The 24,544-nt window shown below is 28.5% G+C and overlaps 1 protein-coding gene across 1 annotated transcript in view; it reads right to left on the bottom strand.

Moving 5' to 3' along the window:
- Positions 1 to 156: 156 nt before the first annotated feature.
- Positions 157 to 24,544, bottom strand: part of LOC117178293 (lysosomal alpha-mannosidase-like) — a 26,167-nt gene continuing 1,779 nt past the window's right edge. Inside the window, 13 exon segments of the mRNA XM_033369658.1 lie at positions 157 to 469; positions 4,750 to 4,925; positions 8,595 to 8,602; positions 9,347 to 9,503; positions 9,597 to 9,826; positions 11,828 to 11,961; positions 12,114 to 12,250; positions 13,454 to 13,659; positions 16,782 to 16,839; positions 16,842 to 16,966; positions 17,336 to 17,417; positions 18,542 to 18,644; positions 23,581 to 23,642. Of these exon segments, the coding sequence (XP_033225549.1) occupies positions 467 to 469; positions 4,750 to 4,925; positions 8,595 to 8,602; positions 9,347 to 9,503; positions 9,597 to 9,826; positions 11,828 to 11,961; positions 12,114 to 12,250; positions 13,454 to 13,659; positions 16,782 to 16,839; positions 16,842 to 16,966; positions 17,336 to 17,417; positions 18,542 to 18,644; positions 23,581 to 23,642 (1,481 nt within the window). The 3' untranslated portion in view covers positions 157 to 466.

Below are 24,544 nucleotides of genomic sequence, written 5' to 3'. Positions count from 1 at the left end.
ATTTTGAAAATTCAATATGGCTGCCATTTTGGATCCGCCATTTTGAAGTGTTAGGGCGGAGTAGGTAACAAGGATCGGGGGTTAAGGAAATTGGATTGTAGGAATATTGGGTTTGAGCTTCCTCAATAAAAGAATCTATTTAATTAAGAAAAAATCAAGCAATAGTAAATAAATCGAAAGGCAGTTGTTCACCATCAATTCTATTTCACCATCCCTTAAACTACTGCCGCCTTCTGCTCTGTCGGTAAGTACCGACATTTTTAATTTTCTTTTTTCATCGTTGAGGGAAATTTTCGTCGTTACTGGATAGTAATTTCCAGCAATTGGCTCCAAAAGGTCTAAATTCCATGTGGCTCGCTTATTTATTGTTCGTTTCCACATTTGTCGGCCATTGCTGTCTGTTCAAAATTCTCTATTCGATTGTAAGTCCGTTGTGTATTTGGTTACTATTTCTTTTCCAATTTTTTCACTAGAAAATTTAATTAATTATTCCCTTTTATGCTAAAAATATAGAGATTAATTAGTTCATCCTCACGTCAAAACGCAAATACCCAATTTCTTTACAAGAACGGCAAAACTGACTTTGTATCGTCGACTCATCAAAATCATTTTCCCTCAAGGTTTAGGGTCTTTATTACAAAATTGCCAACATGTTTCAACTTTTTTTCTTCATCCTCACAAGGAGATACGAATCTATTTTAATTCTTTCTTCATTTTGATAATAGATTCCTTTCTTACAATCTTTAATTACCGGTCGTTTAGCCGAATTTTCGTCGACGAAACTCATATGTGGTCATATGTCGTCTTTTTATAACTGTGCACTTTCACACAGAAAAAGTTTAATATTTACAGACCTTTTTTTTAATTTAAAGTGATTAATGCATTCAAAAAGTACCTTCACGTGGCACAGTAGGGCAAAATGATGACGGACAAAAATCGTAAAATTTAAGATATTGTTACTATAAAAATTAATTGATAAATTATTATAACAATAGTATTGTTATAAACAATGCTAAGCGATTTTTGAGTGATTTTAAATATTTATTACGCGATTTTCGTTTCCAATCGAATTTCAAGTAACATAAAAACATATGAAGAGAAAACGTAATATATTTATTATTGTTTCAAACAAATTTTATAAACAAAATCACAGTTTCAGCAATTTTGGAGTGTTTGAAGTTCTTTTTTAAGTGTGCTTTGTTTAAGGTGACAGTGATGTTTCAATAAACTATAGTTTACAAAAGTATTAATAGAAGGACTAAAAAAGACGTTAAAAAAAAATTAACTGTAACTCTTAAAAATCGCTCAAACTTTCACTGTTTTATAAAATTCGTTTAAATCAAGCAATTTGTTTCAAAAAAATCACCAAATTGTTATAAACTGACTGTATATATAGTTTATTGAAACATTGCTACCACGTCAAAAAAAGAGCATCAAAGAAAAACGTACCTCAAACACTCAAAAGTTGCTTAAACTGCTCATTTGTTTATGAAATTTGTTTATAAAAATAATAATTATATTCCATTTTGTCTTTATATGTTTTTATGTTACACCCCACGGGGAACACACCTGTTTTTTCAGGTAGAACACTGCTGGGTCAATCTGACCCAATAAATTTTTTTAACGTTTACCATTCCACAATGACTGGACCGATTGCCTTAAATAAATTCTGAGGTATACTTAAGACTCGATTAAAATAATTTATGTGATTTTGAACTATTGTTTATGTCTTTAACATGGTTGCAACAATGAAAATATTATTTTTCTTCATCACGATCATGGCAGATGCAGGTACGATGGAGATTTCACATTGATCGTGAAAAGGATGGACACATCATTGTAATAAAAAAAAAACATTGTCATAAAAAATACTGATACATTGATATGTCTCACGATAAACGTAAATCTTAAAACTTTTTCAAGATTATTAATGTCATACAAATTGACGTTACATACACACACTGGGTCATACTGACCCAAGACAGTTTTTAAGCGCTTCTCAACGGCAACTGAGCACAGTATGAACCATGCGAAGCGTTTCAAACTATATTTGGTGACTGAAACTACATTACCAGGATGAAAAACGAAAATTGCTTTAAAAATATCTCTAAACCACTCAAAAATTACCAGCCATTCTTTATAACAAATGTAATTGTTAATACTAATTTATTGTGTGTTCTTTATAATTTTACATATGTGGAAAAAAAATTAAAAACAAGTTACTTTGTATAGCTAAGGTATCAGTTAACCCAAAATTTATTTATTATACTGAATTTTATTTTATTTTATTTATTCTAGTGAAAGCGAGAGTTTTGTGTAAATAAATATCCAAAGGATAATTCTAGACAAATAACGGAACTAGCTTTTTTCCAACAAGAAAAATTAGAGAAAACTTATGAGTTCGACACAATTTAGGTTATGTTTTGTTGTTTTCGTGGTAATTGGATATTGTAGAACAGAAGCAGTTAAGTCTTTTAAAAAGATTAAAAAATCTTACAGTTTATGGTTATCTCAGGGAATTTCTTCCGGATTGGAAATTTTACAACGTAAGGAATTGGCTCATGCAGAAAACTTACAAATGCACAGAATTTAAGGTTATGTTAGAAAGTTCTAGCCAGATTGAGTTATTTTTCAATAAAAACAGATCTTTTAGGAAACCTAGAAATTCCTATAATTTTAAATTATGTTAGAGAATTTTCGCTGGAATTAGATATTCTTGAGCAGAAACAGCTAATTATTTTTTAATATTGATTTTATTCTGAAGTTGCGAACAAATGTCTCACTAGTTCCCCTGCGCTTCGAAGGCAGGCCGGAATTAGATTCCTATAAGCAGAAACGCTGAAAAACAACAACAAAACACGAACAATATTGTTTGTATTTTGTAAATTTTATGTAAGATTAAGCCTTCCTGGTGCTATGGACAGCCAATTCCGCCTTGGCTTCGGAACCCAGCAGAGCTAGTCAGTCATTTTCTAACAAATTTAAGAAGAAAATAAATATTCGAAAAATATTAATATCAGACCTGTATAGACAAAGAAATAATTAACATCAACTTCCCTATAATCAACAATTATTCGAATTCATAATTTTTTCAGAAAACTTAATTTTTTCTGCTTTAAAATATGAAAATCCGACGAGAAATTACTAACATAAGCTACAATTGTTCAAACTTCTCAGTTTTCGGAATTTGAAATATCCAAGATTGGCCAAAATTCGATAATATAACATCAAATTGTTCTAATCTATAAATTTTCAAAAAGACTCCCTGGTGGACCGAAACATCTGAATGGAGCTTGTACAAAGTACCCGTAAACACCTCATTGGATCCCCATTCGGTTCGTTTTTAAAAAACTCAAGAAAAGAAAAACAGCAAAATCAACTTTTAAATTGTTGAAATACGGATTCTACTTAACAGTTACAACAAAAAGACTTACAAGTGAGTCTTCAAAAGCCTGTAATCTCAGAAAGATCCCTGGGGGACCGAAGGAACCGAATGGAGCCTCTACAGAGTACCCATAAAGACCCCATTGGGTCCCCGATCGGTTCTTTTTTAAAAACTCGATAAAACACCAAAATCAACTTTTAAATGGTTGAAATTGAATTTCGACGTTAAAATTGAATATAAAAGGTCACGGAATAATCGCAATCTTTTTCTTTGCAACGGTAAAAAGTTTTAAAAATATAAGACATATAACGCCTATTGGGTCTCTAAAACTAAAATTCGAATACTCAATAAGGTCAAGATTTCCTGCATCGTAATAGCGTACATTTGGGGATACCTACGAAGAAAGAAGTGGATGCAGCAGGCTTCTGTTCTCTTTGGGGTGCTTGATTTACGTGAGTCCCCTCGCCTTTCACAATTTTAAAAGAGTTTTATTTAATCATATTTCTCATAAACTTTGATCCTCTAAAACTAAAATTCGAATAATTAATATGGTCGATATTTCCTGCATATATACTATACCTAGGATACTTAGGAACAACCACGTGGACGCAGCAGGCCTCTGTTCCCTTTGGAGTGCTTGCTTCACGTGAGTCTCCTCGCCTCTCCCATTTCTCAAAGAGCTTTATTAAATCTTATTTCTCATAAACTTTGGGTCTCCAAAAATAAAATTAATTATTCAATAAAGTCGAGATTTTCTGCATCGTAATATCTTGCATTTACCGGGTTACAGGTTGTTGTGGTTATAGGGTTATGGGACTTCAGGGTAATGTAGCTTTACGGTTTTAGGTTTTAAGTGATGGAAGTAAGAAATTATAAACCTAAACCTCTTCGGGATCGAGGTTTGAAATTTGCATCCAAGTTTTTTTTGTCTGCTTCATTTTGCGTTTTTAGTTTATTGGGATCTGAGACTTATGAGTTTTAAGGTTGAAAATGTTGAGTTTATGGCTTTTAGGGTTATAGGTTATCGATCTCAAGGTTATTGAGCTATGAAAGTATCGGTTCATATGGGTTAATGGTTGAAATTGCTGGGCTTTATAGTTTCAAGATGTTTTTTGAGGTTAGAAAAAAAAAAGCTGACGTGAACGGTGAAAACGGGTTTCAGGTTCGGTTTCAACGACTCATAAAACATATAATCCACGTGGTCTGGTTTGAGGAACCCTCCACTCATTTTTTGTGGTGTCGTGTAACTTTTATAACAAATTAAAATTATGATTCATCTAAAAAGGATTACTGAGAAGTGCGTTTTTCTTATGATTTGATATTTCGTCCGAAATTGTAAACTGGATATCGACTGTTTTACTTACTTTTGATTTTTGTTTAGCAGATTGAAATCCGCTTTCCGAATTCTTTTCGTTCACATAAAATGACTGACAACCCAAAGCAGGTATTTCTCGTGCCAGAAGTACTAGCTCATGTGAAGCAGAACTTTTCCTACCCGGAATATTTTTCACTGCTGCTGACACTGGTACGATTTGGGTTACTAGTTCAGTTCCTGTATAAGAAATTTTAATGTAATATTATTAGTGGTTAGATTATGATACAGGTATAGTAATGAGATCATTATATTTTCACCGAGATAATTTTTAATTTGATATGGTGTTCCTTTGATTGGAAGTCGAACGTAGGTTGCAAGAGGGTGACTTGTTGGATTGTACACGGTTACAACAAATTTTTTGTTATTTTCTGTGTGCTCGCATGAACTAATATTCAATTGTAAGCATGAATGGAATTTCAGTGATTCTTTCCGCTCTAAACTTTGATCTTTTGACAATAAATTTCTGGAAATAATTTAAGAGAAGCCTTCTCAGCAAAACATATTATAAGATTAAGAATCAACATTAGTGAAATATTTAAAATCTGATTGGCTTTTAATCACTTGTGGTCGGTTTACATCATAGATTTAAAAATTAAATCTACAAATAACCCCAATGGGCATAAGATTTGGCGACGTCTTTACCACATCTTCACGACATCTTTGTGACAACTTTACGATATCCTATGTTCATGTCGTTAAGGTGTCTTCACGATATCGTAAAAATTTCGTATGATCTCACAATGCCTCTACGATATCGTAAAGTCACCGTAAGGACACGGATATAGGATGCCGGAAAATTATTGTAAAGATGTCGTAACGATGTCCTAACGTTGTCGTAAGGATGTCGCGAAATTGTGTGCCGAATGGGAATCCCTTTTCAGGATGTTCTAGGTGTACTGCTTAGTTAAAAATCACTTAATCTTTAACTTAAGTAATAAAATTATCAAAAAGGGAAATTGATTACTGCAGCAAATTTCAGAAGAGCAAACTCAAGCATGAAAAGTAAAGTTAAATATTGGAGGTCATTCGTATTAATTTAAATAAAATTACTTCCATATTTGTGGTTTTTTCACCCGCTGTAGACAAAATTCGTAATTGTAATTCCATTTTAATTTGCAAAAGTTCATTATATTCCCTGTAAAGCTCTTTTCAATTAGATTCTTTATGTTTTTCTGGGACATATTTTATTTAGAAACAACATTTTCGCGTTAAAATTTGAGAATTTTATTAAAAGATCCTGACGCTTAAAAGAAGATTTATAATTTTAAGAATTTGTTGTTAAACAAAGGATTCTGTTTTTGTTAAAAATTACTGTTTATAATAAAAAATTATTCGATTTCAAATAACTGATTAGAATTCCTGAAAATAAAACCCAGAATCCAAGGACCAAATTTGGATGTTTATTATTAGGATTTTTCACTTCAATCAACAGCTAACCTCACTGCATAGATTGCTGAGGAAAAAACAAGGGACCAAATGCTTGGGTTTTCCCAGTGGGCACAAAGTTTTGCGACGTTTTTACGACATCTTATGTCTATGTCGTTTCGATGTCTTTGCGATATCGTAAAGACATCGTCAGATCATACGACTTATTTACGATATCGTAAAGACACCTTAATGACATGGACATAGGGTGTCGTAAGATTGTCGTAAAATTGTCGTAACGATGTCGTAAAGACGTCGCCAAATTTTGTGCCCATTGGGAAGGTTAAATTTCTAAATCATTTCTATTAAAATTAAATGACCGTTATGTAAAACAACAAAATATATTTGACGTTTATTGTACGTACAGTGACGGCTTTTAAAAAACGAAGTGTATTCGCCTTCATCAGCGTATAACTTGCACCACAACCCGGCACTTGACGCCCGTATCAAAACAAACGAACAGAACCTCTCTAACTTACGTCAGTTTGACAAACTTTCGCACTCGCACACTTTTCCATGCTTAGGAAGAGGACAAATGCGCACCTGCGCATGAAAGTTTAAGATCTTCCTGTAATGTGCATACCACTTACGGTAATGTTTCTATTGCCAAGTGGGGAAACGGAGTTAGGTTTCCTTATTATTTTTTCGTGGGTGTCAGGAAGAGAGCACCGTGTTGTTGGTGTTGTTACTGTCTGCTTGGATTTATTTATTTATTTGTTTATTTTTTTGGTTTTTCAAATTTTGTGTTCTTTTTTTTTTACCTTGATAAGGGTGCTGTATGAGTACTGAAACCTTATTGTTTATTATTTTTGACAGATGTTTTTTTTTTGTGATTGGATAATAATAAAAGTAAAAAATCTGCCCTCTTTGCGGACACAGTCTCATCGCGTCTGCGCGCACGGCTTGCAAATTTGAGTGCGTCTAGGGCGTGCTTCTAATAAATCTAGCGCTTCACGCTCGAACATAATTACACCTCGCGCTGCGCGCTCGATTTTCTATAGACATTTGTAAACAGGTTTTGTTCAATTCTTTTTTCGTAACTTTGGTCGTGTTTCCACTTATTTTATTTTATTTTTTTTAATTTAAATGTTATTTTTCACGAAAAAAACAAAATTACAAGTACAATAAAGAAGTGATTATCAACATATTCTTGTTTGGGATCACAATTTTTGTTTAATGATCTTTTTTTGTATTTTGCATATTTTGACCACAAAATGGAATTTTTTATCATTTTTTGGGTAGTAAAAATTTTAATTTTCGATTTTCCAGGGAAATCCAAAAAGTTATTAGCATAATCTTGTAGGGCTTTCAAGCATCAATGCTTTCTTTTCTTGACTTTTTTTCATGTCTTGCATTGTTTGACTTAAAATTTTGATTTTCGGTCGATTTTAAAGCACTCAAAAAAATATCTGGTTAAATTAATTAGAATTCTGGTCAAATTAACCAGAAAATCTGCTTAATTAAAAAAGATTTCCACTTACTCGAAACAAAAAAAATAGTGAGGGCATATTCAAACAGAATTCTGGTAAATTTATCCAGACATTTTTTGAGTGAAATTTTAAATTAGGATAAATTGTTTATCTTTCTTAATACTATAAATATCCGTACATAGAAACCGCTGGTTAACAAACGCGTCCTTTTTTTTAGAACCTACAAAAAGTGTGCCAAAGATCGATTTGACCCGTTCATTTTTTCGAAAGTTATCGTGTTTATGGACAGACGGCCATATTGACGGACAGACATACGTCATCGTAAAAACTTCATTTTCAGCTTCAGGGGGTCTCAAAACGTTGAGATCCGTTGAAAAACTGTGGTGTCAAATTGCCGACAATTCTGATACTTTCTCAATATTAACCCAGTGGGCACAAAATTTGGCGACGTCTTTACGACATCGTGACGACATCTTCACGATAATTTTACGACATCATATGTCCATGTCGTTAAGGTGTCTTTAAGATATCGAAAAGTAAGTCGTATGATCTGACGATGTCTTTAGGACATCGCAAAGTCATCGAAACGACATGGACATAGGATGTCGTAAAGTTGTCGCAAAGATTTCGTAACGATGTCGTAAAGACGTCGCCAAATTTTGTGCCAACTGGGAAATGATGAGAATTTTAAAAGACGAAATAAATAAAAAAGAGATGGAGGGGAATCTGGTTGGTTGCCTTCTTATTTTTCTGTCGTCTATTTTATTTTTGTCCGAGGAAAAAAATTTTTCTTTTTTTTTCTTTTGAGAAAAAAAAGTGTTTCTCATTATTTTATTTAATTTTTTCAAATTTTATCAGGACCTTTTTATGGTGGTTGTTCAAATTTGATCAACGAGTTCTTGGTTTTATTTTTAGGAATTCTGCACATTAATTTGATTCCTGCAATTAAATGGGATCTTAAATTTGATTTTAATCTCACTTAAATTTCTCGAATTTTAGATTTCAAATATTCACAACATTCGAACAATAATAGAATATGCTAGCTGTTTCCACACGAAGCGGATTATTTGAAACAAGACTCATTTGACTTCAGAAATTAAACTCCCAATTTCCAACGACTTTCGATTCTGTTAGTCTTTTCAAGCTGGAATTAAAATTTTTTGATAAAAATGCAACAGCATTATTATTGTACATGATGTAAAAATATTATGTAGTATACATTCTTAACTTAAGATAGCAAATAACATCAATAATAAAAACTATTTTGCAGGCTATTTTTCAAATTATTTCAGAAAACAAAAAGAGCCTTAAATGCTTCTTATGGTATACTCAGAAAAATATTCTTTGATTTTTTTTATTTAAATAAAAATTATGTGTTGTTTGAAACGATTTTCTTCATTTTCGATTTATGTATATATTTTTAATGAAAAAAGTTATATTAATGAAATGATTTCTTTAATTCACTACAAATATTTTTCTGAGAAAAGTTTAAGTTTCTTAAATAGCCCAATTTCTGTATGAAACGTGAAGGATTCTTGCTTTTGAAAAAAATTATTAATAAAATTGGTATCTATTCATCAAAAATAATAAATATTTCAAATAGAAAAGATTTTTATGGATAATTTTATGACTTATTGTCACATTCATAAACAATAAATTTATAATACTTGCATTATTAAAAAATTCCACAAATATAACAAATAAAACCAGAAATTAGATAATAATAAAAACCTCAATGCATCGGTGCTAATTTTTTCTCCGTTGCTCATGCTTTCGTACAAAATTCTAGCATAATCGTCCGCAACATGTTGCTTTTCTGTGCCTGTAACAGCATCGTGATGTTGTAATATACCCATGGCTTCTCGGATTTTTTCTAGTCCTTTATTATCTGGGACATCATTTAAAACTGAAAGTTGCTTCACAACCTGAAATTACACGATTAAATTTGTTAACTAATTCTTTTTAAATTACATTTTTAAACCAGATCGCAAGTTTTTACGTAAAAAGTTTTTCCCCATTCTTTCGAAGAATTTAAGCGTTGGACGCGAAGTATAGTAACCAGTCCAATACGCATGAGAATCACTAGCATAAGGAAAGAAATCATCACTTTTTGTTGTCCATGACAAATTCTCATTATTTAGTGCTTTCAAATAACAGGATGGAATTGAATAAATTAAATGATGTGTTGACCCATTTCGCTGGTTTGTGTATCTAATGAGAACAATTATTATTTGACTTTTTTTGTTACAAATAAAAATCTCGAGTAAATTTTTAGAATAAATATTATTCCTAGAGAACTGCAATTAGAACGACAATATTATATTTCTAAATTTAAAAAAATCTATATAATATATTTAATATACATTTAGTAGGTAATATTTTTCTAGGGTGAGAAAAAATGTAATTTTTGATAATTTAGTTAATTTTTATTGATATTAATTTTTTTTAGTATTTTTTTCATTAAATGACTTTAGGTCGTAAAGATTAAGCAGTTTCAAACTTTTGAAAATTTGGTGAAAAAAAGCTGGCTAACGAACTCGACCTTTCTTTTCATATCCTTATAATGTGTGCCAAAGGTAAGTCCAATGAAGCAATTCCTTCAAATGTACCGTTTTTACAGAATAAAAGCACAAAGACGAAAGGCACACATATAAAAAATATTTTTCCGACCAACAGTGCCTCAAAACGTCGACATTCAATTGAATTCGCGAAAGTCATTTTTCACATAAAACGAATACGTTCTCATTAGGATGAGAATTTTTAAAATCTATAAAGAAAAATCTGCCCGCCTCGCGGGCACAGTCTCCTCGCGCGCTGCGCGCGCAGCTCACACAAATGAGCGCGCCTGGGGCGCGCGACTGTTGGTTCCCGCGCTTTGCGTTCGATCTTTGTGCACAGACTTTTTTATTCAACTGACAACAGTATTGACAACAGTAATTTGGTGATTGTGAATTCTCTTTTGTTAAAGCTCCTTCGGCTTAAACGAACACATTTTCATGACGTATCTCGTGCATCGCACTCGAATTTATCCCTGAAATTTTATATCATTCCCATAAATGTATATTATTATAATTCATTACTTGAATTGGTATTAAAACAGGCATACTTTCATTGTCCTGTTAAAAAATGCGCATTCTTGAAAACAAAATTTGTTATTAAACATTTTAGTGCAACTTTTTAGAAGATTAAAAATATTTTGAAATTGTCAAATGAAAAAATGTAATCTTTGGATTATCCATTGTTTTGTGTTCTGCCAAAATTTTTGTTTATGATTTTTCAAAAAAATTCCAAAAGAAAATTGACGAAATTCAAATTAGACCAAAATCCAAATTAAAATTCCCATTCAACGTCCAATAATCAAATTGATGCAAGATCCTGTTATCCTGTTAAACAAAACAAGAATCCAACGACCAAATTTGGACCACAACGAATAAACGAAAACCAAAAATCCTATTGTAATCTGAAAAAAATAAAATTTTCGGAAAACAAATAAAAAAGAAGGGGATGTGGTTGGCTGCCTTCTCATTTTCCTTTCCTCTTTTTTATTTTTGTCCGAAAATTTTATCTATTTTTTTCAGATTACAATAGGATTTTGGTTTTCGTTTATTCGCTGTGGTCCAAATTTGGTCGTTAGATTCTTGTTTTGTTTAACAGAATTTTGCAAAATTCCAAAAGTTGTTAGGATAATCTTGTAGGGTTTTTAAAAATGAAACTTGTTTTTCTTTTTTCTATTTTTCATATCGTCCGTTATTTAGCTTGAAAAGTTCATTTTCATGTGTTTTTTAGAATTTTTTAAATTCTATAACCCTGGTAATTTTAGGCTTGATGAAAAAAGTCATCCGGATAAATTGCTCAACCTTTTAAACACTATAAATTTCTGCACAGAAAGTTTTTAAATTTCGAAAAAAGTGGTCTCGGAAATATTCAAAATGTGCCTAGTTTTTTGAAGTTTTATTCAAAATGTCTGGCTAAGAATTTGACCTTTAGTTTACGACATTGAACAGAGAGACCGACAGACACATTCGTAAATACCTATTTTTCGAATTCATGGGGTCTTAAAACGTGAAAATTTGACAATAACTGGGGGGGGGGGTTAACTTTGACTTTAATCTAATACCTTTCCTGATGGGAATTTAAAAAAATCATCATATTCTTTAAATCCATAGGAATGATTGTAGCAAATTGTATTATATAAGAAAAAAAATGTCATACTTAATGAGTAAATCCAAGTTAGTAAACCATGCGTCAGCAAGATGGTAATGAAAATCGTCTTCCATAGTAAGTAGAACATTATTCGTTCTGTATGATTTTGCTTGTTTGTTGACAAATGCCAAAAATTGTTCCACCTGAGAAATTGATATGAGTTATTGTCTTTTACTTACCCAAATAACTATTAACCATTAATAATTTGAAACGTTAAAAAACTTCAATATTTGAACTGAAAGTTTCTATAATTTTTCAATCGAGTTATAATAAGAATAGCAAACTTTATGCTGACTCTTCGATCAATATTGTAATCTGGACTCTCGAGATCGTCAATAAAAGGTTCATCTTTACAACGAATATCGAAACAAAAACTATCTGGTGGTCTGTAATGGTTGTAGAGAACTGAGGTGAATAAATTAGAACTTCTACCTAAAAAACCAAGGTATTTTTGTTAATTCTTTATTTATAAATAAGACTAAAGTTTATTTTTTGCGGTAAACAATCCTACTGAGAAAAATATTTATCATGAAAGAAACCATTTCTTAATCATTCTTAATAATTTTTACAGATTAGTACATTTTTTAAAATTAATAATTTAAACTAATTAAAATTTGATACATGCATTCTCTTGACATTGAGAAAATAAAAACAAAAAATTAATAAGAGATAAAATTGAATTAGGCGACCTTTAAATCAGAGATTTTTTTTAATCGTTTACTTGAAAGTATCAATTAAGGTCAGTCGTCAGTGTGTGCATATTTAGATTTTTAAATAATTATATCTTTATAAAGTAAATCGCTCTAATGAGAGCGAATGAATATATTTATTTGAGTCAACCAATTTTCTAAGAATCAAAGAAACTTTTTTCGACTTAGGACTGCGTCAGGCTATCGTATGATACATAGCAGCTCAACTAACAGTTCCTGATGTGAGTTGCTCGAACTCGAGCACGAGCTCAGAGCTCGGCGGGGCGTTGTGGTGCTCAACCGAAGGCTACTGTGTTATGTTATCTAATGAACTTTATTCATATTCAACTAATCCACTTTTCAATAAGGCATGAAATTTTAAGTTTTGTTTTTAATAGGGAAGAGGTTGACGAGCGTGATTTATTTGTATTATTAGACCATTAAGCTGTTTCCCTTTCGAGACAGACGTGACTCACTCGGTAAGGAAAGAAATAGTTTGGGAAAGGGGGTACAGATTTTTAGATTAATCTGTATGGCATAGTTGTACAAGAATACCGATCGAAAAATTTTGTTGTGAACAAAAGTTTTTCTTATTCGGGAAATTTATTTTTCTTGTTTCGAATAGGTATGCATGCATTATTAAATTATTAAAAAATCGTATATAAAATTTCATGCCAAGTTTTCTTTACAACGGGTGTAAATGGAGATTTTATTTAAACTCACCAAAGAAATATAATACAGTAGCCACCGGTTGTGTATCACTTTGCCCCGCTGAGGAATGAGCTCAAACACGAGCTCGAGCGCTTCATAATAGGAAGGGTCAGTTTAGCCGTGATGCATCACATGCTACCCTCATACAGCCTTAGGCCCTCTTTTATAAATGTCCTGAAAGGTTATTTATAATTATAATTTTTTCAAATTCTTACCTCTATGTAAGATTACCTACCCAAACTAGGACTACCCTTCCAGATAAATTCTGCCGTTTTAGTACGCAATCGTTCAATTTTATCCTGATAGTCAAGCCGAGCAAAAAATAGAGCATCGAACCCCATTTGGGCAAACATTGATGTCTGTTCTCTTGAGTGTCCGAAGGGATCAATTTGCCATGCAATTTTAGGCCTCGCGCATTCTCCAAACGTGTCATTCAATCTCCTGATTCAGATATTTTTGTTGGTTAATAAATTAATCAGGTCGACAGCAATTTTACCCAAAGACTGGACCATATGATCTCGAAGGGTTTTAGTATTCTCAATTCGAATCCGTTATATAAATTCTTTATATACGAAAGGTTTCGGTGATATCCTAACCTAAAACTGCAAAAATAACTATCTTCGAGGCAATATAACATCATCAGCAATTTTTTTCACTGCTAATGCCATCGTTAAATACTTTTTTTACCTTTTATTTACATTTTTAATCACCTTAAAGTGATTTCTCTTTTTCGAGGTATGACCCAGTGGGCACCAAGTTTGGCGACGTCTTTACGACATCTTTACGACATAGTTACGACAACTTTACGACATGCTATGTCCATGTCGTTAGAGTGTCTTTAGGATATCGTAAATAAATCGTATGGTCTGACAATGTCTTTACGACATCGCAAATACATCGTAACGATGTCGTAACGACGTCGACAAATTTCGTGCTCACTGGGGAAGCACTAATCATTTATTCGATTTCTTCGCCTTCTTGCTAGTTTTTCATTGTGGAACTGAATTGGTTAATGTGTGATATCTTGGAAAAGAAAAATTGGTTTGTGGTGATTAAAAATGCAAATAAAAGGTAAAAAGACGATCTAAACGATGGCGTTAGTAGTTTTTATAAAAAGATATTGCTGATGATGTTATTTTGCCTTAAATATAACTAAAATAGCCATTTTTGCACGTTTAGGTTAGGATATCCTCAGAAACCTGACGTATAGAAAAGAACTCCAAATCTTTCACACATTTTTTGCGTTTTTTTAGAGAATTTGTTAAGTTGTTTATAATTATTTATGAATCTTCCCAAATCTTTTAAATATTTCTTGAATTTCTACGATTTTTCAAAATGTTTTAACTGTGTCAAATTGCAACATTTTGATTAAAATTTTTTTGCACCCGTTTTGAAAATTTTAGAAAATTATTTCCAATCTTTTGATATATGATTTAATTTTACTTAAAAATGAATTTTTGAAATAAAGAACTTATTTAAAGCTTTTCCATAAATCTTGAGAAAATTTACTAGAATTTTTTCTAAGTTATTGTTATTTTGCAAAATTCAAAAAATTTTTGTTTGAAAATTTAACTGTTCTTTAAAAAATAGTAAAATTAAAGATTAAATCTTTTGAATGAATTTTTTTTGTATTTTTTTCTTTTTAAAGGTTCTTTACTTGAGTTAAAATTTGATCGCTTTTACTAAATTTTTCTACAGTTTTTTTTTAAATTAGTCTTTTTCGATGAAATATTAACTTTTTTTTAAACTTCAACTATCTCTTTAAAAAAGTAGCTTTTACGCAGAATATTCTTTTTCTTGTTTGAAAATACAAGTGTTTTGCAAAATATAAAAGTCATTAAGTTAATTATTCAAATTTTGGATGATTTTTGTTTAATTATTTTTTTCCGATTGACGATTCTTTCATTGAGATTAAAGTTCATCATTAATTTTTACCGAGAATTTCAGTAATTTGTTACAAATTAGTATTTTTCGATAAAATATTAAATATTTCCTATACAATTCAACTATTTGATTTCAACTTTATGTATTTTGTTGAAAATTTAGTTATCTTTGTAAAAAATTAATCGTCTTGTTTGGAAAATTTAGCTATTTTGCCAAAAATAAAAATATTAAAATTGAGAATGTTACATTTTTAATGAAATTTCTTTCAAATATAGATTGAAAAATAATTTTATGTTTAAAATTTTAAATTCCAGCATTTGGAAATAGTTTCTTTAATCTTTTTTTTGTGAAGATTTGTAATTTCAGTTAAAAGTTCATCGTTTTGGCTGAAATTTTTAATATTTTCCTAAGGGTTCCTATTTTACGAACAAATTAGAAATCCATTTACAGTTAAAAATTGATATTATGCAGTTCAAATTTAATACGATTTGGTTGACAACGTATACATTTTCTTGAAAATTTGTATTCTTTTTTGAACTTAATTTTTTTTACTTAAAATTGTACACTTTCATTTTGATTTAAAGAGCAACTGTCACATGTAGTAAAAGTTAATTTCTTCTTTTTTTGTTAAAACTTTATTTTTAAAAATGAAAATTTGAATAACTTTGATCAGATAAAATCCTTTCTATTTTAAAATTCAACTGTTTCGTTAAAAATTCGTCTTTTTGAGGCTAGTATTAGATATTTTGTTGAAAATTTAACTATTTGGTAGAAGCTTGATGTATTTGGTTGAAAATTAATCTTTTTGGTAAACAATTAATGTTCTGATTTGAAAATTGATATATATGGTTAAAAATATATTGTTTAAATAAATATAAGAACTTTTTGGTACAATTATCAGCTTTTTTCCTGACCATTATAGTATTTTTAGGTGGGAAAATCAATTTTTTTGTAAAAAATACATATAATAAAATTAAAGATACATCCTTTTGAACGAATTGTTTTTTTCTGTATTGACTGAAAAATTATTATTAGATACAAATTCCACTAGTTTGTTGAAATTCGAGAAACTTTGTTAATTCTTTTTTGTCTAAGATTATTTATTTAAATTGAAAGTTCATGGTTTTTGTTGGAAATTTAGCTATTTTGTTGAAAAAAATTGCTTAGCAACAAATTTACCTACTGCATTTATTGTTTAAAATTTGGCTCTCTTTGTAGAACGTAACTGTTTTTATTTTAAATTTAAATTTTTGTATCAAAAAAATAATTATTTAATTCGAAATCCAAAATATTTGACAAAATAAAAACTTTTTAGTTGAAAATTTAACTGTTTTATTATAATATCTACTTTTTGGTTAGAGTAATAATTTTGTTTTAGAAAATTCAAACATTTTATTAAAAATTTAATTTTTTGTTAAAAACGTGTATCTTGGGGTTATCAAATTAACTGTATTGTCGAAAATGTTCCTTTTTGACTTAAAAATATCACGATTTGGTTTACATTTTTGTTCTGCCTTCACTTGAAAAATCTTTCTAGGATGAAAGTTTAACTTTTTTGTCATTCCGTCTTTTATAATTGAAAATTTATACTTGTACTTTTTCACCTGTATTTAAAACTACTGAACGAAGAAAGATCTTGCAAAGTTTTTTTTTAATAAGTAAATTGTTTTTATAATTACCTAAAACCCCAGGAAAATTGATCAATTATAGATTGATAATGGGTCACTGCTTCAGCATCATGCTCCTTCCCCCACCAATTATTTCGAGTCTTCCTTCATTAATTAGGGATCGAACAATTGCCTTTATTTTTTCATTCTGTTTTTCCCACCACTTAAAGAAAAATGCCGATTCGACGTAAATGAATCTGTTTATAAAATTCAAAAACATAATATAATATTTTTAAATTATTTAAATGATAATCTCTCATGATTTTAAAAATTATTACACTCCAGGTCCCACATAAGCCGGTCCGGTTTTGTAATTCCTAGAACTGACGGTTGCGGCTCTCACCTTGGACTGTCACGAAAGGGCCGCAGTGCGCGAGTACTCAGCTGAGGTTATTGCGCAATATCATGCATTCTAAATGAAAACCGTTCAGGTGGCCCGGATTGTTTACGTTTCGAGTTTACCGATTTAGGAATAAGGCCAGTGCGAATTAACCCTCCAGATTGTTATTATATTGCACTTGGAGTGTATTTATAATATTTTAAATGAAAAATATTAAATATATTACCTCCTATCTGGATTTTCTTGCAAAGATTTTATTACTGAGTTAAGAATATTAGGAATACCCGACCACTGTATATCATTTCGACCTGTCAAAAATACGTGATTTAATTTAAACTGGAGTGCGCCAAAAAAATGGAGATCAAAAATAACCTAGTGTGTTTACAACAAGTACAGAAATTCTTAATTCTCAGTTTCGCAACGATCGACAATATTAACTTTTTTTGAATTTAACTTATTATCTTCTTAGGGAAAATTTAATTTTTATATCCCTCAAAAATTGAAAATAATTTTTTTTTATCTTTGTAAACTATTCTAAAATATATTTTGAGTCTGTGAAGCTTATTTTAATTTATTGAGCATAATAACGAGATTTTATTCCAAAGATATTAAAAATGAGGCATATTACGTAGATTACAGAAAAAATTAATATTAGCGATTTTTAAAAAACTCTGTGATTTAAGAATTTTTTCAACTTTTTTTTCATGATGGTAGGAATAATTTATCATTATGTACGATAATATTTTACTAAAATAATGCCAGAAAGTTACAGTTTTCTAAAAAATTTCACTTTGTGTCCACTTTCCAACTAGATTAAGATGATAGTTAATTTCAGATAATAAAGATAATTGTTTTAACAATTTGTTTCTATTTTTAATAATATTCTCTTTAAATAATGTTATAAAATTGCAGTTCTTTGTAAATTTTTAAACTTTGCTTTGTCTTTCTATTTATGAACAAATTTAATGTAAACAATAAAGATAATCATTTTTATATAGTCTCTTTATTTTTTTAACCATATTTTTCTGAAATAAAAAAAAAATTTGAACAAGAAAAAATCGAAACTATTTAGCATTGAAAAAGAAGAAAGAATTTATAAACGATAATAATTAGTTTAAACAATTAAGTTTCTAACAATGTCAATAATTATTATCACACTCAAAGTGAAAAGTAGACTAAAAGTTGTTAATTTCAGGAAAAGATAAATAGATATAAACATGAAATTTTCGGATAAAACCACAACTTTATTACATTATTGAATAAGAATATTATTATAAATAAAACATTGTTTAAAGAATTATATTTTTTAGCTTGAATTAAATCTGCAAACAAATTTTATTTTTAAAAACCACAAAAAAATGTACAAAAACTTATTTTTTTCTAAAATACGAAGTTATGAATTCTACTATTAAAAAATGCAATTACTACTTACTTCCAAAGTAATATTGGTCAACTGTTTTTAACCATCCAACATCATCATGAGTGGGAGGTACAAGGTGAACATTCAATTTTTTTGGATCGACTTTCGTACATGCCTAGGAATATTTATAAAAGAAAAATAATTTTAATCAAATAACAATAAAATTTATGGAAATGGAAAATTAAAAAAGAAAAAGTTTTCGATATTTAAAATTTTTTTTATTGACATAAGTAAAAATTGTTTCAAAAGCAGGAAAGATTTATTGATTTAAGGCAAATCGATTGACGATTAGCTCATTCATGATATTTAAAAATTCTCTTTTAAACAGAAACATTTTTTTCGTCGACATAATTCAAAGTTAATTCTTGGACACAAAAGACTTTCCGACTATAATTTTTGTAATAAAATAATTCTGACAAGTTACGTTAGAAAATGATAAAGCTGGAAAGCGGCAAAAAAAATAGATTTTTAAATTAGACTTTCAACTTTTTTATACATAAGGAATTATCAAGAAAAAATGGTCATTTTTTCCATTTGACGTTTCCGGAGCTCGTTAATAATATTATATAATATAAAGAATGTTTAAACAAATTATTTGGTAAAAGAATGTTTTTATGATTTTCCATAATTTTATTTTTTTAGGTTATATTGGAAGAAATTTGGATAAAAACAATATAATGATTAGAAAATTTCTTCTCGAGATTATTTTTAATAATAATTTAAACAAATGCATTATTCAAGCATTTTTCGACAGAAAAAATGTTTTTTTGTTTCTCATTTTTATAATTGGAAATATTTTGCTAATTTTAGAAAATTTAATATTTTTTCGATTAATCTTTCAATTTTTTAAAAACAAATTTAATTTTAAAAATGCATAGAGAAGGCATTTGTTGAAAGAAAAATTCATTTTTTTCGATTACAACTTTTAAAATTAGGAACTTCATGATAATGTCGGAAAAATTCATAATTGATTGATCAATATTATGACTTTTTTAAACAATTTTAATAAACAAATAAATTATTGGGACATCTGTCAACAAAAAAGTTCTTTTTTTCTCAATGTCAGTCTTTTTAAAGGGAAATTTATCATAATTTCAGCAAAATTCATAATAGGTTGATAAATTTAATATTTTTTTCAAATCAAATGCATTATCCTGAAGCTTAAGCCTTATCAAATAAATGAAAGTAATGTAAAACTTAAACTAAAAGGACTGATTTTGAGAAAAAGAAACTTTTTCGTCACGAAATGCCCAAATAATACATTTTTTTTTGTTCATAATAACATTGATCAAAAAATAATTTTTTTTTCTGAAATCATCATAAAGATCCGATTTGAAAAGCTGCAATAGAAAAAAACACGAATTTTTCTTTCGCGAAATTGCTTATTTACGCTTTCGTTTATTAAATTTGTTTAAAAAAATCATAAAATGTATTAACGAGTTATTCGTGCTGCTGAAATTGTCATAAAATTTCTAACTGAAAGGAGAGTCATTGAAAAAACGAATTTTTCTGTTGAACTGCCTCATTAATGCATTTGTTCAATAAATTTGCTGTAGAAAATTATGAAATTAATCAAAATATAATAAAGTTTTCTAAAATTAGCATAAAGTTCATGATTAAAAAAATGGCACAGAAAAAAATTTTTTTTGTCGAAAAATGGCTAATTAATGGATTTCTTTATTAAATTTGTTTATAATATTAACGATAATAATCTCAAAAAGAAATTTTGTTATCATTATATTGTTTTTATCCAAATTTCTTGCCACTTTACTTATGAAAATGTAAAATGATAAAAAATCATGAAAAACATTCTTTCCCAAATAATTTGTTTATCAATTCTTTTTTAATTATTATGTAATAATACAAAATATAAATTTTCTTTACAAAAATGAAAAAAATGGTTTTTTAATATTTTTGTTATCCATCTTATTGACATGTTTACCAAATCGTTCCATTTTTACCTAAAAAGTTGAATTTTTAACCAAAAAGTATTACATTTTAACAAGATTGTTAAATTTTCAAGGCAACAATTGGATTTTTTCCCCCAAAAAATTTAAATTCTACTTAAACAGGTAAATTTTTAAGTCAAAAAGTAAAATTTTCAAAAAAAGAAATGAATTTTTATCAAACAATATTACAGTTAAATTTGCAACATAAAAAGATAAATTCTGCGACAAAAAGTGTCATAATTTACATTTCAATGAAAAAAGATCAAATTTATCAAACAAAATTTTAATCAAAATGAAGATTTTTTAATAAATAAATAGTTTTAACTGAAGAAAGAAATAAGAGTTTTGGAAAATTGTTTAACCTTCAAACCAAAAGAAGAATTTTTCCTTAAAAAATTGAATTTCCAAACAAAAAGATATAAATTTAACAAAAAATTTATTTTCCACGAAAATGGTGCATTTTTGTAAAATGGTGCATAAGAAAATTATTTTTTTCCCAAAAAGGAGAATTTTAAACAAAGAAAAGATTAGTATTAAAAAAACTGATTGTTACATTTTCAGTCCAAAAATTAAATTTAAACCAAAGAAGGCTTTTCCACTAAGGAGTTAAATTTTTAACCAAAGACATCCTTTTAATGAGAAACAATAAATTTTAAACAAAGTGGTTTAACTTTAGCCTAAGTAGTTGAATTTTCAATAAAAAGTTTAATTTCCAACAAAATAGTTCAACTTTTTTATTCAGGAAAGCTAAAAGTTCTCTTAAAGGCAAATGGATTTTTAGTTAAATTTTCTTTAACTTTAATTTTTAACCAGATAAGATTTCACTTCTTTTTTCAACACCAAAATATTAAATTAAAACAAAAAGTAAATTTTCTAAAAAATAGATAAATTTTAAACAAAACAGAAGAATTTTTAACAAAATTATTGATTTTTCAACCGAACAGTTGTATATTTATTTGAAAAAAAAGAAAAAATCAACTAAAACAGGTGAATTTTGAAATCAAAAAGACAGTTTTTTAAAAAAGAGTAGAAATTTATAAGAAAATATTTCAATTGACTCTTCAACAAAAAAAAAAATACGAATTTCAAACATAAAGTACATTTTCTAGGAAATAGTTTAATTTTCGGCAAAAGAGTTGTATTTTAATTAAAGAAAGATGCAATATTAATAGTAAAAATATGAACTTTTGAATAAAGAAAAAACATTTTTCAAAAAGAACATTTTTCATCCAAAAATTTTCAGCCAAAAGACAAATTTTCTCTACAAACGTTGAATTTTAAAAAACAAAAAATATTAGTTTAGCCAAAAATTATTTTTCCATGAAAGTGATGCATTTTTATCCAACAATAATGAACTAAAAAAAAGAATATAAATCTTAAAGAAAAGAAAAAGTTACATTTTCAGTTAACTTGAGTAGTTTAACTTTTACCCAAGCAGTTGAATTTAAAATTTTAAAAAATTAATTTTGAACAATATAATTAAAATTCCAACATGATATCTTAATAAAATATCCAACCAAATCTTTTGAGCTAAAAAGTTGATTACTCAAGCAAAGACAATTCATTTTTAACCAAAAATTGGCGATTTTCATTTTTAAAATCTACTAAAGAATATGAATTTTTAAATTAAAATATAAATTTTTAACAACAGAAATAGTTGGATTTTCTGTTAAGAAGGATTTCAGTTGACTTTTCGCGAACCAAATATAAAATTTTAAACAAGAAATAAGTTTCTACAAAAAAAATTTTTATTCCAAAAAGACTAATTTTTAACCAAGAAGGGTGACTTTTTGGCGAAATTGTTTAACTCTCCAACAAAAAGTTATAATTTTATTTGAAAAAATGGTCTTGAAACATGAATTTTTATTTGAAAGGAAAAACTAATTAGAAAAAATAGTTGAATTTTCATTTGAAAAAGATTCCAGTTTATTTTTCAAGGATACCAGTATGAATTTTCAACCAAAAAAAAGTTTCTACAAAAAGAGATAAATTTCTAATCCAAAAATATGATTTTTTTAACCAAAAAGAATGATTTTTATCAAAATAGTTAAATTCTCGACCGAATAGTTGCATTTTTGTCCAAGAAAGATGTAATTTGTGCTGCATCAGGGATAAGAGTCTTTTTTGAAGTTTCACTTTTATCCAGGAAAGATTTTAGTTCATTTTTAACATTAAACTATCAATTTGAAACAAAAAGTAAAGTTTGTGCGAAATAGTTGAATTTTTAAGGAAACAGTAGAATTTTAATCCAAAAAGTATGACTTTTTAACAAATTCATTCAATTTTCAACCAAGCAGATAAATTTGAATCCAAGAAAGATGAAATCGCTCTTAAAACACATGAATTTTTAATTTAAAGAAAAATTTGTTTCAAGATATTGGAATTTTTACCCAGAATGGATTTTTTTTCTCTTTTCAATACCAAAATATTACATTTAAAGAAGTTATTTTTCAACGAAATACTTAAATTTTCAACAAAACAGCAAAAATTTAATGAAAGAGTATCGTTTTAAAAAAATTGTTGAATTTTCAAACAAATAATTGTATTTTTATCTAAAAAAGATGTAATTTGTGCTAAATCAGGTGAATTTTAAAATAAGAAAAACTTTTTAAAAACTTTCAAAAAAGCCAAACATTCATGCAAAGAAAAATTCAGTTCACTTTACAACAACAAAATGAGAATTGTAAACAAAAAGTTAATTTTCTGCTATATAGTCGAATTTTTAATAAAAAAGTATGACTTTTTAGCTAGATTGTTATATTTTAAACCAAACAGTTGCATTTTTGTCAAAGAAAAGAAAAATTCTTCTAAGACAGGTGAATTTTTAAATCAAAGAAGTAGTAGTATATTTCCTAGGGAATAGTTGAATTTACAACAAAAGAGTTGCATTTTTATCTAAGTGAGACGCATTACTTATACTAAAAAAGATGTATTTTTAAATCAAAAAGACAAATTTTCAGAAAAAATAGGTTTCATCCTAAAAATATTTGAGTTGACTTAGCAGAAACAATAAATGAATTTCTAACAAAAAGTTAAAAGAAATTTAATTCACATCTATTCAAAATCATGATATTTTATTTAAATAATGGAAGATTTTCTGACCTCATATCCACAGTTTGTTGATTGTCCTTCATTATTGGGAATAACAAAGGTCCTTGTTGAAACTAAAATAATTAATAATAAAAAAAATGATAAAAGAATCGAGGAGCAGATTTGAAAAATTTTTTCTGGAAACGAGGTTGTATCATAAATGAACAGATACGAGGCGAAGGCGGGGATGACATATCCTGAGACATTTGAAGAAACAGTCAACATTTCAGATTATCTCTCGTATTCAGGATTTTACAACCTTGTTATTCAAAACTTTATCTATCTTTAAACAGTTATCAAATGCATGTTTGTGTTATTGATTAGCATTGTATATCGGGCATGCATAGCATTTTCATTAGCATTAGACGTATTGGAAGATCCTGATTTCAAATAATTTTAACAATTTCTTTTTAAAGTGCAAGCTCATATTAAAAAAATGTTATATTCAGTACCCTTCATTATTTATAAAAGTTCATGCATTGAGTGTGCATTTATTGCAATACAGTAATAAAGTGAAGATAATGTAATTGCCTTTTTTAGTTTTTATTACAGGGGAATTAAGTAGTTCAATGAATAATGCCTTAAAATTCTCTATTGCAATAAACTTGTAAAGTTCACAATTTCGCTGAGTTTTCTCTCACAAAGACGAGTTATGCAATTAATCAAAGATTTATTCATAACTTTCTTCAAACAAACTATTACATACATTCCTTATTTTTAAGACTTTTGCATTCTTTTACTTACAATATGTTAATTATTTAAATTCCCAATTACTTCAATTTATTTTCAATTCAGTCGCCCTAAGACATCTTCCGAGATCCTGCGTATCTACAGCACTGGATACCTCCCTTCCATTTTAGAAACCGACCGCCGCCGAAGCTAAGTAGAGAGAATGGTGGCAGAACTCAAACATGTGATAAGTGAGTCGAACTCCCCTCTCTAGCAAAGATATTATATACGTAGATGCGGTACGGGG

This window comes from Belonocnema kinseyi, chromosome 8 (genome assembly GCF_010883055.1).
Source record: "Belonocnema kinseyi isolate 2016_QV_RU_SX_M_011 chromosome 8, B_treatae_v1, whole genome shotgun sequence".
NCBI classification, from domain to species: domain Eukaryota; kingdom Metazoa; phylum Arthropoda; class Insecta; order Hymenoptera; family Cynipidae; genus Belonocnema; species Belonocnema kinseyi.
The sequence above is the reverse complement of the archived record's forward strand: the minus strand, read 5'-3'. Positions and strand labels throughout refer to the sequence as shown.